Source organism: Sus scrofa, chromosome 9, assembly GCF_000003025.6.
Source record: "Sus scrofa isolate TJ Tabasco breed Duroc chromosome 9, Sscrofa11.1, whole genome shotgun sequence".
In the NCBI taxonomy this organism is placed as follows: domain Eukaryota; kingdom Metazoa; phylum Chordata; class Mammalia; order Artiodactyla; family Suidae; genus Sus; species Sus scrofa.
This window is the reverse complement of record NC_010451.4, coordinates 53122197-53141992: the sequence shown is the minus strand read 5'-3', so window position 1 is coordinate 53141992 and position 19796 is coordinate 53122197. Positions and strand designations below refer to the sequence as shown.

Sequence of the window (19796 nt, the reverse complement as noted above, 5' to 3'; positions counted from 1 at the left end):
GCCAGATTTCTAACTTTAATTTAATGTCTAGAGATTAGTTTGTGAATTGGGAACATGTGGAACGTTAAATGCTTTGTCTTGGACACTTATATACAGAGCTTTCAAAATAGAGGGCAGCCGTCATGTTCACATGTTACCTTGCTATTCAGATAAAAGATTTCAACTGTTTTAGAATTTCTTCCTTTTTTTTTTTTTTATGTCTTTTAGTGAGCCAAGGACGGGTTTTTTCTGGAAGTCTGTCCTGCCCGCTTCTGTAATCTGGCGCTATGCATCCGGATCCTGGACTCTTACAGACACTGCTGTGTGTTACTCTCCTGATTATGTGCTCTTCTGTGACTTCAGGTAAGATAACAAAAATGGTAGTGTTTTGGTTGCAACTGTTCCTCATCTTATGAAAAACAAACGTCGACTTTAATGCTTCACCTATAGTAATGGTTCTGAAGACATATCAAAGATTTGTCTGACTAGTGGAACGATTTTAAAGCTTTGCTCCGTTAAGCAATTTAAAAATCTGGTAGTATTTCTGGATACTCATAGTCCTTTGCATTATTGTCCTTGTAATTTATTCCTTTTGTTGCTTTGAAAATAAATATTGTCCGATCATGCTTTTTTTTTTTTTTCCAGTGAGGATATATTACAAGTTTCTGAATTTGGGAATTTTAATAGGAATAAAATGCTGACTACATGCCACCAAAAAGAAATTTTAGAATCAGTATGTAATAGTACTCAACTTGGAGTGAGAACTTGGTTCAAATCCCAGGTCTCTCATGACCTTGCCTAATTTATTATCTAACGTTTTGGGTTACTGGAAAGCTCAAATGTGTTTATTGTTAAATATATTTAAGCCTGAGTCTAATACATGGCTCACGTGCATTTCTTTTTATTTTAGATTTGTGTGAAGATTTATATAGAAGTTTACACAAATACAGTGATGTTTATTTATTAAGTAATATTTATTTATTATATCTGCTAAAAATACCATTTAGCTATATTGGACTTAGTAAGAGAAAATCAACTTTGTGGTTTTATTTCTGTTTTTGTTTTGCTAAATAACAACCTCAGATTCAGTCAAGGTATTTCTCTTAATCTTCATGTCTGGTAAAATATCCTATAAAAGTAGATTCAGCAATTTATTGACTTTTTAAAAAGTATTTTATTACACCAGGTTAACAGGATTCCAGTCTCCCACCCTCTTTTCTGGGTGGAGGAGAAGGATCTGTTTTGATACTTGAGTGCAAGGACTTTTCCCCTAAGTTCTTGGAGGAATAGACATAACAAATGAAACTATTCCAAACACCAAATAAAAATATCAAGTTTGATACCCTGTTTATTCTTATATCCAAGAAAAGGATAGACTTTGCATTTCAGTGTGGCTTCCTAGCTTTCTGCTTCTGCTTTCTTAAAAGTTGAACATTATTCAAATGTTTTTTTTTTTTTTTTTGTCTTTTTGTTGTTGTTGTTGCTATTTCTTGGGCCGCTCCGGCGGCATATGGAGGTTCCCAGGCTAGGGGTTGAATCGGAGCTGTAGCCACCAGCCTACGCCAGAGCCACAGCAACGCAGGATCCGAGCCGCATCTGCAACCTACACCACAGCTCACGGCAACGCCGGATCTTTAACCCACTGAGCAAGGGCAGGGACCGAACCCGCAACCTCATGGTTCCTAGTCGGATTCGTTAACCACTGCGCCACGACGGGAACTCCCAAATGTTATTTTGTATTAAAGGGAAGTAGTCAAGAAATACTATAGCCTTTGCTTATAAAATAATTTACTCTTAAAGTCAGATCCTGTTGGTAGTATGGAAGAGAATTCTTTTTATTTTGCAGGTCATCTTTTTCAGACTCTAAATTTCCATTTCTTAAAAGCTACTTTATGAAAAGAGCAGTTTACTGTTTCTCAACTATAGAATTAGTATTTTGTTTTATATCATAAGGATTCTTATCTGTTTGGCCCTTATTGTTAAGTCCTACTTTAGTATGTTGCCTTATTTCTTCCAAAGTGTAAGGATGGTCCTAGAACTTTTACAAGCTCTAATGACCATAACGTGTAGATAAAATAAGGGGTTGCCTTGAGTTGTGCAGATTCAGGCAGAGTGTATTTAATGTATTCTCCTTTCTCTCTCTCCTTATCTCTTCTCTCCCACTCCCTCACCCCTTTGCACATGGGGAATATTCCCTTGTAGACTTGGCACCTCATTTTATTTCTGAGCCATTGTCTGCTGTCCAGAAACTTGGTGGACCTGTAGTACTGCATTGTTCTGCTAAACCCGTGAGTGCTCATATCTCGTGGTTGCATAATGGAAAAAGATTGGACAGAAATGTGGAACAGATTAAGGTTCATCAGGGGACGTTGACTATTCTTTCTCTTAACCCCTCCCTCTCGGGTTACTACCAGTGCATTGCCAGCAATAGCATCGGTGCAATTGTGAGTGGTCCTGCAACCATATCCACTGCAGGTGAGTTTAATTTCATCCCTGTTATAGATGCTCTGTCCTGAAATTACTGTGAGTACTTGTATTTTTTGAGTAGGGGGAAGAGGATGGGCTTTGGAGTAAGACACCCATGAGTTCTCGTCCTAGCCTTGACAGTTGCTTTGTGTTTAACCTGGGGAAAGTTAACCTACTCGAACCTCTGCGAGCCTAGCCTTGTGTTTTCCTCTGTAACAAGGGGTATGGAAAATATCTTGTGCAGAGTTAGGGCAGTTTTCTAACATGAATCTGAATTGCTCTGTGAGCATTTAAAAGTCCTTAATATCAACCACACAAAAAAGCTGTTGTCTGCTTTGATACGGTTATTTCATGCAGTCCTTCATATTTTTTTCCACATCTAATTGTTTTGTTTGCCTAGATGATGGAGTGATTGTCATGTGTTTAATTGAAACCAGGCTGAAGAAGAGGGTGGGGGGTGGGGGACATAACTGTAAAGACAGGAATGTTGAGAATGGAACTTATGGAAAATCTGGAATGCGTGGTTTTCTGAGGAAGTTTGAGCCATCTGCCTTTCAAATGGTGATGGCTTCCAGTAATGGAAAACGTCTTTGCGAGGGCACCCCTATTTACAGAGCAAATCTGGATTCCCCAGGAGTAGTGAGTTTGTCATAACTGAGAAGAGTAAATGTTTTTGTAGAGCTGTGACCCATGGACAGCTCCACAGCACACACTGGAGGGCTGAATTCCTAGGGGCAGACTGCAGAGTGCTTTCAGCATGGATCGTAATAAAGAGGCCATCCATAGAGGCTCCATCTGTAATAAACTTAAAACTGAGAGAAAATGAACCTGGTTAGTGTGTGCAGATAATTCAGATGATATACTGCTTTTATTTGCTGATATGCTAGGTTCATTCTTATAAACCATTTTATTGCAATATGAACAGCTACAAACAGAATAAAGATGCATAGGGAAAGTGAGTTTTGATGAGAGACTGGATTAAGAAGGATTTATCTTGACAGAACAGGAACAGTTTATGCTTGGTAATGCTCCCTAATGTTTTAAGGACAGTTTGCTTCCTCAGAGTCTCCTGGAAGCATTGATTTCTGGAAAAGGGTGCCAGGCCCAGCCCTCAGCCATACCTCTGCCCCATCTGCTTTCAGTATAAAAAGCTCCTCCTCCTCTGTCAATGGTGATTAGCTGCCACAAATGGCCATGTTGCAGTGTTGTTTCTAGTTTTAAATTTTTCTTTGGGAAAGAGAGTTCAGACTTGTATTTATTGATTTACCTATCTACTTATTTACTTATTTATTTTAGTTCTTGGTGATTTTGATTCATCAACAAAGGATGTTATTAGAGCAGAAGAAAAAGGTACTGGTTTCATTGGCTGCAAGGTACCAGATAGTAACCCCAAGGCAGAGGTACGCTATAAAATCCGCGGAAAGTGGCTGAAACGTTCCACAGGTGAGACCTCTTACCAAAAGCCAAGGGCACCCACAGAATAGATGTCATTAGACAGCTACCATTAAGCTCTGTAGGAACTGTGGACACAAAAATATATATGATATATTATCTCTACTCTGGAGAGTCAAGTAGAGGAGGCTAGAATAAATGGTTACAGTGTAATCAGAACATAGTACAGAATACAGTACAGAAATGATTGCAGTCCCATACCCCAAGACTCACTTCTTTAGCCCATTTAGGAATTTACTGAGAGATTCACTTCCTCTGAGAAGGTTGCCCTCTAAATAATATGCCCTGTCTTTCTTTGTCTCCTTTCCTCAGCTTCTTTTTTCCGTAGCATTATAGAGTGCAGGGCTTTCTTTGCTTGCTTCATTGCTGTATCACTTGTGCCCAGGCCTTTGCTGGCAGAAAATAGGCTCTCAGTACATATTGTTGAGAAGAAAGGAATGAAGACATGAATGAACCCTGGGTAGTCAAGGTGGTAGCTGTGGTCATTTGTCCAAATATGCTTCTTGTGCTTTGGCATTAGTGAGTGTCATCTGTTGTCAGAGAGCTCTGATGTGTTTGATTTTGTTACTCTAGTACTGTTTTTTTTTTTTTTCCTGCCTTGACTTTCCTTTTCCTTTATTTAATAAATAAATTCCTTTTCCTTCATTTAATAAATTTTCCCTAATTGCTTTTTTGCTGCTCATATCATGTCTACATTTAAAGCATGACTATCAACCTTTTTTAGTTAGTTTTTTTAAATAAAAATTTTATTGGAGTGTAGTTGACTTACAATGTTATGTTAGTTTCAGGTGTACAGCAAAGTGATTCAGTTATATGCGTATATACATACATAATATACATACCCATTCTTTTTTCCCATATAGGTTATTACAAACTATTAAGTAGATTTTCCTGTGCTATACAGTAGGTTCTTGTTACTCATTTATCTTATACAGTAGTGTGTTTATGTTGTTCTCATCCTCCCAATTCTGTTATACCCCTGGGCCACAATTTCCCCTGTGGTAACCCTAAGATTGGTTTTGAAATCTGTGAGTTTGTTTCTATTTTATAAATAAATTACTTTATATCACTTTTATTAGATTCCATATGTAAGTGATATCATATGATGTTTGTCTTTCTCTGTCTGACTTCACTCTGAATGATCATCTCTAGGTTCATCCATGCTGCTGCAAATGGCATTTCATTCTTTTTTATGGTCAAGTAGTATTCCATTGCGTATAAGTACCACATCTTTATGCATTCAACCTTTGTTAGTTTTCACTGATATCCGTCATGAAGAAAGAGGCCTAACTGCATTCTCTTCCTTCCTCAGAGAATTACTTAATCCTTCCATCAGGAAATCTTCAGATTCTGAATGTATCCTTAGAGGACAAGGGATCATATAAATGTGCAGCTTTTAATCCTGTCACACATGAATTAAAAGTTGAACCCATTGGCCAGAAGCTCCTTGTGAGTCGTAAGTATTTGGGAGAATGACAGTCCCTGGGAGAAGTCCTCAGAAGTATTCTTTGTTTTTTCATGAGAAAGTCTTATAAAAATTACATGCATAGGAGTTCCTGTCATGGCACAGTGTAACGAATCCAACTAGGAACCATGAGGTTGTGGGTTTGATCCCTGGCCTCACTCAGTGGGTTAAAGATCTGGTATTGCCCTGAGCTGTGGTGTAGGTCGCAGATGCGGCTCGGATCTGGCATTGCTGTGGCTGTGGTGTAGGCCGGCGGCTATAGCTCCAATTCAACCCCTAGTCTGGGAACCTCCATATGCCACGGGTGCAGCCCTAGAAATGACCAAAAAAAAAAAAGATTCTGTTTTTTTTTTTTTTTTTTGGCAGATAAATGTAAAATACGCACTGAAAACCTGGAAATTCTTATTGTGGCTCTGTGGGTTAAGGATCCGCATTGCCATGAGCTGTGGTGTAGGTCACAGACATGGCTCAGATCCCGCATTGCTCTGGTTGTGGCGTAGGCCAGTGGCTACAGCTCCGATTCAGCCCTTAGCCTGGGAACCTCCATATGCCGTGGGAAGTAGCCCTAGAAAAGGCAAAAAGACCAAAAAAAAAAAAAAAAAAAAAATTTACATGCATAAATGCATTATAGAATAGTCTGTACATGTTTTAAAAATATAATGACTTTTTTAAAAAGAATTTTGGGATGTTCCCATTGTGACTTAGTGGTGACTAACCCAACTACTATCCATGAGGGTGCAGGTTCAGTCTCTGGCTTCAGTCAGTGGGTTAAGGATCCGGCATTGCTATGAGCTGTAGCATAAATCACAGACATGGCTTGGATCCCATGTTGCTGTGGCTGTGGCGTAGGCTGGCAGCTGCAGCTCCAATTCCACCCCTAGCCTGGGAACTTCCATATGTGGCCCTAAAAAGACAAAAAAAAAATTAAAAATTAAAAAAATGTTAAAGAATTTTGGTCAAGATGACTGAGTGGAAGTTCCCATTGTGGCTCAGTGGGTTAAGAACCCAGCATAGTGTCCATGAGGGTTCAGGTTCAATCACTGGCCTTGCTCAGTGGGTTATGGATCCGGTGTTGCAACAAGCTACGGCGTAGGTCTAAGATGCAGCTCAGATCTGGTGTTGCGTGGCTGTGGTGTAGGCCAGCAGCTGCAGCTCCAATTTGACCCCTCGCCTGGGAACTTCCATATGCTGTAGGTGTGGCTGTAAAAAGAAAAAATGACTGATTGGAATTCATATGGAGAACTTTGCCCCTTGCTCAAGCAAAGAGAATTTATAGTAAAAAATATAACTTTGTAGCAGTGGTAATTAAATTGGTGCCTAGGTATGAGTTATGAGAAAACATGTATCTGTTATCTTTGAGATCTGATGAGTCATAGCTGATTTTTAGCCTAGGGTGCTTGAGTTGAGGTGGCACCAGTAGTCACAGCACAGTGAAGTAGCAGTCCGTGTACTTGCTGGGAATTTGACATTTCTACACTGCTAATGCAGAAGTAGCCCTAAAGCATCTCTGAGTCTTTTCATTTTAATTCTCGACTGATAATTATTTAGTTACCAAATAGGACCCTGGAGTGTCAAGAAGAATAAATGGGGAGATGGGAAGGTGCACAGCTTTGCTAAGGAAGAGGTTGGAAGAGAGTACGTCATAGTCATGAGTCTTTTTGTTTTCCCTTCTTTTTCCAGGCCCTTCTTCAGATGACTTCCACATTCTTCATCCCACCCCTTCACAGGCATTAGCTGTTCTTTCTCACAGCCCTGTGACCCTGGAGTGTGTGGTGAGTGGGGTCCCACCTTCTCAAGTGCGCTGGCTGAAGGATGGTCAGGATGCTGTGCCAGGAAGCAGGTGGCGAAGGCTGTATTCCCATCTTGCCATAGACAGCATTGACCCAGAGGACTCCGGCAACTACTCCTGTGTGGTGGGAAATAAGTCTGGAGACATCAAAAATGTGACCTACATGGTGAATGTACTTGGTAAGAAGTCTCCTAAGGTTTTTTCCAAGTCAGGCTTTTTTTCTGGCCTGATGGATGTTTGAATGGAAGACCTATTTATGAGCCATACGTGGAATAGGGACCAGCTAGAAATAGCTACCTGTAGCCAGAAGCAGCATCAGTTTCCTAGAAGAGTGCTGAGTTGGACAGTGTTTCTGGGTGGCACAGAGCATTTCACCTGGGAATTCTTGAACCTCACTCCTAAGTAATCTGGTTACATAGTGCAGAGCTGGTTCTTTCTTCTCAGTGATGTGGAAGAAAGAGACTAGAATGCAACAGGATGGAAGATTCTGGGCTGTATCAATATGCAGTGTCCAGTAGTGGTAACCAAGAGTACTGACTAGAAAATGTCACCTCAGACATCAGTTTCATTTTATTTTCCCTTTTGGAATGCTTTCACTATCGTTGGCTAATAAATTTTGTGCTATTTTCACTCACAGTCCTGTAAATACAGTTTGTCTCAAAGCCATTCCTTTCTCACTGTCATGTGTAGCAGCAAAAATATTTTCTTTATCAAAACAGATTTTCATGAAAACCAGAAAAAAAAAAGTAGTAAGTGATTTTGTAGCAAATAGAGTTTTTGTCTACTTTCTGCACTTCTTTATTTCCAACAGTGGCCTGACATAGGTTATACTGAATTAATGTAAGTATATGGCAAGTGGGCTTTAAAATTCAGTGATAATTAGGACTAGATTAATATGCATAATCATTTAATTTGGGCACATGTTTGTTACAAATGCTGATACATGATTTACTTTGTCCAGGTAAAAATGTGACAGAAGGAAGATTTTTGCCCAGTATATGCCTAACCTCAGAGCAGAATTGACCGTAAAAAGAATTTAGCTTCCAAATAATCAGTCTTCTGTTTTGGCTCTTGTTAGTGTGAAATCCAGGGAAATGATAACTTTATTTCAAACAGATCACCTGAAACAAATTCTCAGAGAAGCCCAAGATTAGAAATGCGCACGCGCGTGTGTGTGTATGTGTGTATGTGTATGTAGGGGGGCATTTGTTGTGTTGGGGGTAGTTAAATGGGTGGAGAGGTCTATACAAAGAGACTATAACATATTAACAAATGGTTTATCCTATTTGAGGAAAGCTAATACATTTCTGATTTTATCTTCATGACCATTCTCCCAGTGGATGGGAGAATGTGAGGAAAAGATACGATTTGGATCCAACCAGTTATTGGAAGAGAGGAGATGTATGACTCGTGTGGTAATTTAACAAGTACCTGAGAGCTAGAGTCTAATTTATACATTTTGTTTTTAGAGCATGCTTCCATTTCTAAAGGACTGCAGGATCAGACAGTATCTCTGGGTGCCACCGTACAATTTATGTGCGAGGTTCATGGGAACCCACTCCCCAACCGTACCTGGCTTCACAATGCACAGCCCATTCGTCCTTCTCCACGACATCTAACTGTGGGAAGTGGATTGAAGATCACTGGTGTTACCATGGAAGATTCTGGGCTCTATCAGTGTGTAGCAGATAATGGGATTGGATTTATGCAGTCTACTGGGAGACTTGAAATTGAAAAAGGTAGGCTTTTAGGTGCTGTAACTGTAGGAAATTTTACTTTACAAATGGGATTTTGTTCTGGTTAAAAATTAAATTTTTTTTTTTTTCAAAAAAGGAAATAATCCTATCACCATAACAGAACTTTGCTCCTTTCCCATGTTCCTTTCTAGTTGCAGGTAGGCATTTCCATGAGGAAACAACCTTATTTAATCACACTCATTAAACATTTAAAAAAAAATTTTTTTCAACAGATGCTACAAAGTTAAAAAAAGCATAATTTAAAAAACTATATGGTAAAAATCTCACTCTTGTTCCCTAGCCAGCCAGATTTCTCTTTAGAACTAACTAGTTTTATCATTTTCTTGAATACCCTCGTATGTGTGTATGTACTCAATTACACACAAGTGTGTATGCATTTAATAACAATACCTTTTTTTTTAATCAGAAATGGTGGTTAGCATTCATATAAATTACCTTGAATTTTTCCTTGAAAAGTTTCCTCAAATTTTACCTTAAAAATTTTTTTTTCATTGGGAATATCTTTTTTTTTTAATGATTTTAATTTTTTCCATTATAGCTGGATTATAGTGTTCTGTCAGTTTTATACTGTATAGCAGAGTGACCCAGTCACACACACAGATGCATTTTTTTCTCACATTATCCTTCATCATGCTCCATCATAAGTGACTAGATATAGTTCCTAGTGTTATACAGCAGGACCTCATTGCTTATCCATTCCAAAGGCAATAGTTTGCATATATTAACCCCAGACTCCCAGTCCATCCCACTCCCTCCTCCTCTACCTTAAAAATTGCCTACAGTTTTTCACTTAACATATCCCTTGGACATCTTCCCACATGGTCCATTAAAGAGTATTTTCATTTCTTTTTAAAAATAGCTACTTACAGGAGTTCCCGTCATGGCTCAGTGGTAACAAATCTGACTAGCATCCATGAGGACATGGGTTCAATCCCTGGCCTCGATCAGTCAGTTAAAGGTTTGGCATTTTTGTAAGCTGTGGTGTAGGTCACAGATGCTGCTTGGATCTGGTGTTGTTGTGGCTATAGTGTAGGCCAGCGGCTACAGCTCCAATTTGACCCCTTGCCTGGGAACTTCCATATGCCGTGGATGTGACCCTAAAAAGACAAAGAAAAAAAAAAAAAAAAAGAGCATTTAGCAACGTGTCTGGATGAAGACCAATAAACAAGAACCCGTTGCCTTTCTGCGTACTAGTGTATTAGCCAGGTTTCTCTAGAGAAACAAAACACAATAGGATATTTAAGATATGCATAAGAGGAGATTTATTATAGAAACTGGCTCACAGTTTCAAGTCTGTCTGCAAACTGGAGAAAGAGGGAAGCCAGCGGTGCACTTCACATTTAGGGAGATGGAGCTAAGTCCAAAAAGCCAGAGGTGCAGAAGCACTGATGTCCGGTATCCTACCTAGGGTGAGAGAAAGGATGGCTCAGCTCTTAGAATTCATCCTTCCTCTGCCTTTGTTCTACCAAGGCCCTCAACAGATTGGATGGTGCCCACCCACATGGGGAAGGGCTATTTGCTGTACTCAGTTTACCAATTCAGATGCTAATTTCTTCTGGGAACACCGTCACAGACACACTAGTTATCTGGGCATCCCTTAGCCCAGTCAAGTTGACATAAAATTCACCATTACAACAGCAGCAGATAGAGCATGTAGTTTATTTATTTATTTATTGCCTCTTGGTATTTTTTTTCCCCATTTTTTAAAGTTTTATTGAAGTATAGTTGATTTACAATGTTATCATTTCTGCTGTCCAACAAAGTGATTCAATTATACATATACACACATCCATTCTCTTTCAGATTCTTTTCCCTCATAGATTATCACATAATATTGGGTAGCATTCTCTGTGCTGTTATAGCAGGTCCCCATTGTCCAGTCATTCCGTATACCACAGTGTGCATATGCCAGTCCCAAACCCCCAGTCCATTCTTCCCCACCGCCCCACCTCTCCCCTTTGGTAACTAAAGTTTGTCTTCAGACTTAACAATCATTACAACCAGCAGCAGAGAGAAAATGTAATTTAAAAGTTACTTTTTTATTTTTTACATTAGCAATATTAGGAAGACCCAAGTACATAGAAAGATGTAGCTAACAGTTCAAGGATACCAAAATTCAAATTACATAGTTGTCAGGTCTTCCCAAAAGCTTTCTGTAGATTCATGCAATTCCAATTAAATCCTCTCAGTGTTTTGAGGATCTTGACAGACTTATCTGGATGATCAGAGGCCCAATGATAGCTAAGACACTCTAGAAGTATTTGCTTTGCCAAATACTGGAACATATGTAAGTATCTATAGTAATTAAGACAGGTTCAGGAGCAGACAAATAGACTCTTGGAACAAGACAGAGACTGCCAAAAAGGCATTTGCACATCAGGGCTTGACTTAGGTGATATTGCAGATCACCAACAGAGGATATCCATTTCAAGGGTTTTTTTGGTTGTTGTTGTTGTTTTGTTTTGTTTTTTTCTTTTTTTGGCTGCACCTGCGGCATGTGGATGTTCCTCTGGCCACAGCTGTGGCAATGCCAGATCCTTAACCTGCTGTGCCACAGCAGGAGCTCCCCTTTTCAAGTTTTCATGTGGGGTAATTGGTTGTCAAAATGGAGAAGAAATTTAATCGCTAACTCATATGTACACAAAGACAGATTTCAAGTGGATTAAAGACCTATATGTGAAAGGCAAAATAGTGAAAGTTTTTGAAGAAAATGTAGGAGAATATATGATCTGGGTAAAGCAATTTTTTTTTAATTTTAATTTTTATTTATTTATTTATTTATTTTTTGCCGTGCCTACAGCATGTGGAAGTTCTGGGGCTAGGGAATTGAACCTGCACCACAGCAGTGACTTGAGCCACAGCAGTGACAACAGTGGATCCTTAACCCACAGAGCTACCAGGGAACTCCCTGGGTAAAACTTTTTAATGAGACATTCTAGACTAATTTTTAAGAAAAGATGGATATGACTGCATTGAAATGAAAACATCCTTATTATTAAAAGATACCATTAAAAGTGTAAAGAGAGAGGAAGACTGGGAGTTTAGGGTTAGTAGACGCAAACTATTACATTTAGAATGGTTAAAGAATAAGGTCCTATGGTGTGGTTACAGATGTGGCTGTGATCTGGCATTGCTGTGACTGTGGTGTAGGCTGGTAGCTGCAGCTCCGATTTGACCCCTAGCCTGGAAACTTCCATATGCCAAGGTGTGGCCCTAAACAGGAAAAACAAACAAACAAAATTGAAAGAAAAAGGCAGTAAACTGAGAGAAGATACTAGTAACATATATAACTAACAAAAGAATAGTATCTAGTATATACAAATAATTCTGAACCATTACAAAGAAAATAAAGGACCCAAGAAAAAAATAGAAGGCATTTGACAGAGGAAGGCAAATGCGTGGCATATAAACACATGAAAAGATGTTCAGCCTCATTAGTACTGAGGGAAATGCAAATTACAACCCATGAAGATAGCATTTTACATGGATTAGATTGGCAAAAATTTAAAAGTCTGATAATCGTTAGTTGACTTTGTTAAACATAGGAAGTAGAAGTAGAAAAGGAGAAAGATATGCTGGAGAAAATGTCACTTGTAATCAATATTCTATTGTGAGATCACTTAAAAATACCCCACTCACCCCCACCAAAATACCTGGGACCAAAAGGAAAGAGTTGCTGCCACTTTAGGAAATAAAAATTTGCTCATCTATCTATGGTAAAAAAAACTGTAAGTTAGAACAGGTTTTTCTCCCAGGATTTTTATAATCAGATTTTTACCCCCTGGAATCAACTATCTTTTTTGAAGGACTATTACTTGGTTGTATATTTCTTTACACCTTTTTCGTGTTAAAGTGTGAGGTTTTGGCTTCACACGTTCTGTATTTACAGTGGTCAGATGTGCTAAGGAAATCTATTGGAAAGGTCTCTAGAGATTCCTTTATATACATTCCTTCCCTTCTCAAAGACAGACAATCTATGTGGGCAATATCTCTGAGCCCACAACTATGAAGCATTCTACTTTTTATTGACTGTTTTACTTAGTGAAAGTTGAGAAGCATACTAACAAGGTGGAAGATACCTTTATTCTAATCATTACTGTTAATCTCTACCTTACTACTTGCTTGTGACATTGTGAACATGTTATTTCAGTGAATCTATATTCGCTGCTGTGCCATAGGTAAAATAGTTTAGAAGCCCCTGTATAAAAGATGCTTCTAAGACCATAACTTGTGTACAAATTGAGAACGTTTACACAGGCTGAAATTATTTTTCATTGTTGATGCTATAATGTTCTTATTTTTTTGTATGTGAATCACCTTTTTTTTTTGAATAGACAGTGAACTCAAGCCAGTTATAGTTACAGCACCAGCAAGTGCAAAAGTGGCTGACGGAGACTCTGTGACTTTGTTCTGCAATGCCACTGGAGTGCCAGTTCCAGCCATTCGTTGGTATGACAGGCATGGATTGATAACCGGCCACCTGTCTCAAGTTCTTAGATCTAAATCGCACTTATTAAGACCTGGGGGTGCTGACCTGGAGCCTGTCTACTTCATCACATCCCGAGCTGGCTCAAGCTCTCTCTACATCCAGGCTGTCACTCAGGATCATGCTGGGAAGTACACCTGCGAAGCAGCAAATGAACATGGCGTCACATGGTCAGAAGTTGTCCTTGCGGTTGGTGAGTTGCTATTAGTATTTTTTCTCAGGTGAATAGTTTCCTTTGATAGTAGGGGATAAAGTGATTTGAAGTATACTTTAATGACTCCAGAGACCTCTAAATACATACAGTTTTATCAACAATGGTGGAATGTAGAACTGCTTTTTTTTTTTTTTTTTTTTTTTTTTGTATTTGGCCTTATGTGAACCAGATGAACTTTGGTTTCCACTTCTGAAGTATTTGGTAAGCTTGTCCTTATCCTATAGAAAGCTGTCACTGGGGAGCAAGCCCAAGGTCTTTGGGGCACTAATGCTTTTGGTTTTCAAAGTCATTGCAGGTATTTTGTGTTTTCAGGTGGGCCCTTGGTTAGGACAGAATTAAAAGTCTAAAGCATTGGCTTTCAGAGTTCTCATCATGGCCCAGTGGTTAAGGAACCCATGAGGATGCAGGTTTGATCTCTGGCCTTGCTCAGTGGGTTAAGGATCCAGCGTTGCCATGAGCTGTGGTATAGGTCGCAGACGCAGCTCAGCTCCCTTGTTGCTGTGGCTGTGTGTAGGCTGGTGGCTATAGCTCCGATTAGACCCCTAGCCTGGGAACCTCCATATGCTGCACCAAAAAAAAAAAAGGGAGTTGGCTTTCATTGGGAATGTTGAGCCAACATACAGCCATACAGCCATCTGTACATTTGCCTCAGTCTTATTCAAAGCTAGTTTTCTAATAGGGTGTGTAATATTCTTTATATTTTACAGATTCGGGGTAATAATGACTTTATTTGTAGTACTAGTATACAGAATATCAGTATTCAAATTATTCCAAGGAATTCCCATCTTGGCACAGCAGAAACGAATCCGACTAGGAACCATGAGGTTGTGGGTTTGATTCCTGGCCTCATAAGGATCTGGCATTGCCGTGAGCTATGTTCGAAGACCTGGCTCACATCTGGCATTGCTGTGGCTCTGGCGTAGGCTGACAGAAACAGCTCCAATTAGACCCCTAGCCTGGGTACCTCTGTATGCTGCAGGTGCAGTCCTAAAGAGACAAAAGCCAAAAAAAAAAAAAAAAAAAAAAATTCAAATTTGGCTTAATTCAAATTCAAACCTTATATCATTGAGCATTAGTGAAGGTGCCTTTTTTCATAGAACTTCATAAGAGTTAATAAGTATAAAGTGCTTATAATGATGTCTAGAAGTAGAAAGCCTTTAATAAATACTAAGTATTAGGTTATAATTCTTACTGTCTAACTATTACTCAATTATAAATTTTTGTGGTAGTATTTAGGGAAGGGAGAAATAGTCACTGATTTTAGTAAATCTTAAGAATCCTTAAATAAAGAAGGTAGTTAAGGAGTTCTTGTTGTGGCTCAGCAGGTTAAGGACCAGACATTGTCTCTGTGAAGATGTGGGTTTGATTTCTGGCATCGCTGCAAGCTGTGGCATAGGTCGCAGATGCAGCTTGGATCTTGTGTTGCCGTGGCTGTGGTGGCCTGTGGCTGTAGTTCCTCTTCAACCCCTGGCCATATGCTGCAGTATGGCCATAAAAAGAAAAAAAAAAGTAGTTAAGTGTTGCATAAATGTATACACATGTGGATGTGTATATGTTTGTATACGTGTGTGCTTATGTATCTGTTCTGCCAAGCAGAAATAGTGACTCTGCTCAAAATTATTAGCTATAAGACAGGTGTAATGCAGGGGCTGCTAAGGTAGCATTTAGCACAAGTGATTACTTTATGTAAATAAAGGGTAGAGGAAGCCATAGACATCATAGTCATAGCTAATCGGAAGCCCTTAGAGGATACATAAGCTAACTTGTTTAGATTAGACCTTTTTAGGTCTTGAAGATTCCCCCCCATCCCCAGCATTTTATGTCTTTATAAATACCATTTTTTTGTGTGTTTAGTAGCCCCACAAGCTACTCCCTAGCTGAGGGTCCTTCATTGCTCTTTTACATTCTCTCTAATAATTATTAAAGTCTAGCTGAATCTATTAAAGCTCAGAACAGCACATAACAACCCACTCCTTCCCATAGGAACCTAAGCCTTATTAAATCCTATCGTGCGGGCAGCCTTTACTGTGTTTATTATGAAGCGGGGAGTAAGCAGGATGACTCCCTCCCCCACCATCTTTTCTTTCCACAGACCTTGGGGTTTTGAGGTCCCGGATGTACAAATATTTGTACAGTGAGTTGTAACTTTTCAGAACTGTAATGGGAGTTGCCCTAGGGTCCGAAATAGTTTGGGGTGGGGTTGCTGGTTTGAGTGGTCACAGTGGGAACAACTTTGGCAGATCTGTTTCTGTTCCCTGTTTAATTGGTTTTAACTCGGAGTCATTAATTCTTGGATATTGCCATAGTTATTGTACTTAGAAAGCCAGAGTTTAGTTAATCTCTTTTCCAATTTGAAGAAAATATTCTGCTTTATAAAAATACTAGAGTGTATTCTGACCATTTCTCAGAGTTGTTTTGAAGTTGAGATGATGTAGGTAAAGAAACCTTGGATAGTACTGTGAAGGCCTTATAAATTGTGTCTACTATCTTGTGAGGGCTCAAATTATGTTGTTGGGAATAGCAGAGAAAATTGACTGAATCTCCTTTTCAATAACGGTTATGGAAAAGTCTCATTGCATCCTGAATAACACAAGTGGCATTTTGATACTCCTACAGTAGACACAGGCTGGAGTGTAACATTTTGCTCATGCCTCTGTGTAAACAGGCATTTGGGAGTTGCCTCTGTGGTGCAGTAGGTAAAGGATCCGGTGTTGTCTCTAGGGCAACACGGGTTTGATCTCCAGCCCCATGCAGTGGATTAAGAATCTGGCATTGCCGTAGCTGTGATGTATGTCACAGCTGCGGCTCAGATTCAGTCCCTGGTCTGGGAACTTGCATGTGCCGTGGGTGCAACCAAAAAAGAAAAAAAACAGGCATGTGGTATTCAAACTCTTCTGCAGCCAAATACCACTTCCCAGTGGTAACCTGCCCAGAGGATCCATAAAATGCTCATGGTAAAAAGATCCTGTCTGCGGCCCGAAGCCACAGCTAATTGCCTCCACTTGCTAGGGTCCATCTCTGCATTAGCAGGCTCCCAGTCACACCCTTCACATCCAGCCCACATTCTGAGTCACTAGATAAACATGACTGTTCCAGGAGCAATATTTGGAAGTTGTCTCAGTGAACTTAATTAGTTTTCTTCTACATTATTTTCTCACTAGTGTCTTGTTTTCTTTGATGGAGGATGCTTCTGGAACACCTTTTCTCTTTTTTAAACAAACAGAGAACTGACCTTCTACTGTTAGTCCTGTTTTTTTGGTTGGTTCTGTACAGAACTGCAATAGTCCTCCTCCAAACACTTCCACCTTTTACCAGGAATCTGACTTCATTGTGGAAAAGAAACTCTGCTGTTGTTTCCTCTGCTCCCTCACTCCACAAAAGTAGGAGACTTCGTTGCCAGTATTAATAGCACTTTAGAGGAACCAGGCTGTCAGCCCTTGGGTTTCATTGTGCTGGTTGTATGTTTTTTTCATAAATTGCTCTCTCATTTTTTTCATGGCAGCACCACTGACATTCTTTTGCCAGTTGTTGTCACTTAATCTCTCAGAACCTGAATTTCTTCATCCGTAAAGCAAGAGTATTACTACCTACCTAAGAATGTTGTTTGGAGAATTAATGCGATGATGTTTATTAAATGTCTGGCACAATACTTGGCACATTATATGTGCTTAGTAATTCTTTTTGGGTGTAGGTGACTGATTTACTTTTTTCAACACAAATAAATGATATTTACCTTCCTCTGCATACTCTATATGCTCTTAGAAGTAAGTCTTAAGGGCGTCTGCTTGTTTCATCTTCTTTGGATTGGCAGTTTCTAAAGCCAACCTTCTGTTCATCTAGAAAGAGGCCTCGTTTGGGGACAAGTGAATTTTTCCTTTATTGTTAGTCTTGCCTCATTTCTTCCCTCTTCTTGCATGTAGCTTGTCTTCCATATATAAGGCAGGTATTTTAGGTATCTGTTGTTGCATAACTTCCCCCAAAGATTAATGACTTAAACCAACAGCACCTTAATATCTTACAATTCTGTGGTTTAACAGATGCAGCTGGGAGTTCCCGTTGTGGAGCAGTGTTTAACAAATCCAACTAGGAACCATGGGGTTGCAGGTTCGATCCCTGGCCTTGCTCAGTGGGTAAAGGATCCGGCATTCCTGTGGGTCGCGGATGCAGCTCAGATCTATTGTTGCTGTGGCTGTGGTGTAGACTGGCGGCTGCAGCTCTGATTAGACCCCTAGCCTGGGAGCCTCCACGTGCCACAGGTGCGGCCCTAGAAAAGACAGAAAGACAAAAAAAAAAACCCAAAAAACCAAACAGACGCAGCTGGTCTCTTCTGAGGGCCTTGCTTGAGGTTTCTTAGGCCCTTTTAATCAGATGACACCTGGGGCCAGGATGTCTCAAGTGGCTTCACTCACACATGTGACAGCTTTGTGAGGGCTGGACCCCACCCATGTCCCACCCCACCTCCCCCAGCTTCTCTCTCTCTTCCATGTCACCTCTCTCTGTGGCTCGCTTGGATACCTGTGTGTGGCAGCACCCAGCTAGGAGTGACAGGCCTTCTTAAGGCTTAAGCCTCCCTTGGGCTTGCATGGGTTAAAGTGAGTCACAGGGTAGCCCGGATTTAGTGTGGGAGGGGACTGCCCAAGGGTGTGAATACTGAGGCATCTTTGGGACTGGCTACCCTGTGGCCTAATAGCCTAACTCTTGACCTTTTCTTTACTCTTTATTTTGCTTTGCTCCCAAGGGAATGCATTACTCATTGTGTTTCATTTACCAATTAGAGTTAAAGCTCCATGTTCTCCAACTTTAAAACCTGAGGTTGTTGCAGTTGTTGTTGTAAAAGAGGGAAAGCTAGTGCAGAGCAAGGAAAAATAACATCCTTTAAGCTCTAAACTGCTGCATCATGTAATTGATTTTTCAGACAATTCACTTGCTCCTTCATGAATAAGAGGCGGCTCCTGGAGGTTAGATGTTTCCATGGATTATACATTGAAATGTTACCTGTTTTAACTACCAGGGCTCAGATCGTGCTGATGCATATCTCCATGGGCAGTTAAATCATTGCATGAAAGACACTGAAATAATGCATTTCTTCAAACTGTCTCTTTTTCTTTCTCCCTTTTTCTACAGTTCCTTTTGAAACAAATACAAAAGCAGAAATAGTCATACCTTCCATTCCCACTCAGAATAATGATAAAAGTGATGGTAAAGGAACTGAATTATTGAGCTCATTCCTGGTAAAGGAACATTCCGGTGCTATGGAATCATCAGAGAAGAATGCTAGTGGTACCTCTGTTCCTGATGCCCCCATCATTCTGAGCCCCCCACAGACCCACACGCCAGATACGTACAACCTGGTCTGGAGGGCAGGGAAGGATGGCGGGCTGCCCATCAATGCCTATTTTGTGAAGTATCGAAAGGTAACGACTTCTCATTTATCACTTTTCTCTTTTCACACCTTAACGTCACATGTGTAACACATGCTTATTGTTTTTAGCATTTGTGGAGTGGCAGGAAACAGAGCAGGAATGTCCTAGGATGATGAGTTTTTGAGACAGATCCTAGCACTCATGCTGGATTTGCCAGTCTTTTTTTTTTTTTTTTTTTTTTTGTCTTTTTGTTGTTGTTGTTGTTGCTATTTCTTGGGCTGCTCCCGCGGCATATGGAGGTTCCCAGGCTAGGGGTTGAATCGGAGCTGTAGCCACCGGCCTACGCCAGAGCCACAGCAACGCGGGATCCGAGCCGCGTCTGCAACCTACACCACAGCTCACGGCAACGCCGGATCGTTAACCCACTGAGCAAGGGCAGGGACCGAACCCGCAACCTCATGGTTCCTAGTCGGATTCGTTAACCACTGCGCCACGACGGGAACTCCTGCCAGTCATATAAAAGCAGTAAGATTGATGTATAAAGAATTTTCCCCCCAATTGGAATTCTAAGAACTCAATAACTTGTTGACTCTTTTATTAACCCTGTGGGTAGAGAGCACTATAAAGCACTTTAAAAAAAAAAAAGTAATTCTCGCTGTGGCACAGGGGGTTAAGAATCTGACTGTAGCAGCTTGGGTTGCTGCAGAGGAACAGATTCGATCCCCAGCCTGGCACAGTGGATTAAAGGATCTGGTGTTGCTGCAGCTGCTCTATATGTCACAGCCGCAGCTCAGATTCAGTTCCCTACCTGGAAATTTCCATATG

At 40.2% G+C, this 19796-nt stretch overlaps 1 protein-coding gene across 5 annotated transcripts in view; it reads left to right on the top strand.

Annotated features, from left to right (window-relative positions):
- Window positions 1-19796, top strand: part of CDON (cell adhesion associated, oncogene regulated) — a 99339-nt gene that overhangs the window by 36889 nt on the left and 42654 nt on the right. For all 5 annotated transcript variants that reach the window (XM_021063103.1, XM_021063105.1, XM_021063106.1 and 2 more), the window contains 8 exons: window positions 208-342; window positions 2182-2454; window positions 3742-3888; window positions 5210-5353; window positions 7043-7330; window positions 8621-8890; window positions 13243-13587; window positions 18733-19022. In XM_021063103.1, coding sequence (XP_020918762.1) covers window positions 267-342; window positions 2182-2454; window positions 3742-3888; window positions 5210-5353; window positions 7043-7330; window positions 8621-8890; window positions 13243-13587; window positions 18733-19022 — 1833 coding nt within the window. In that variant the 5' untranslated portion in view covers window positions 208-266. The remainder of the gene's footprint in view (window positions 1-207; window positions 343-2181; window positions 2455-3741; window positions 3889-5209; window positions 5354-7042; window positions 7331-8620; window positions 8891-13242; window positions 13588-18732; window positions 19023-19796) is intronic.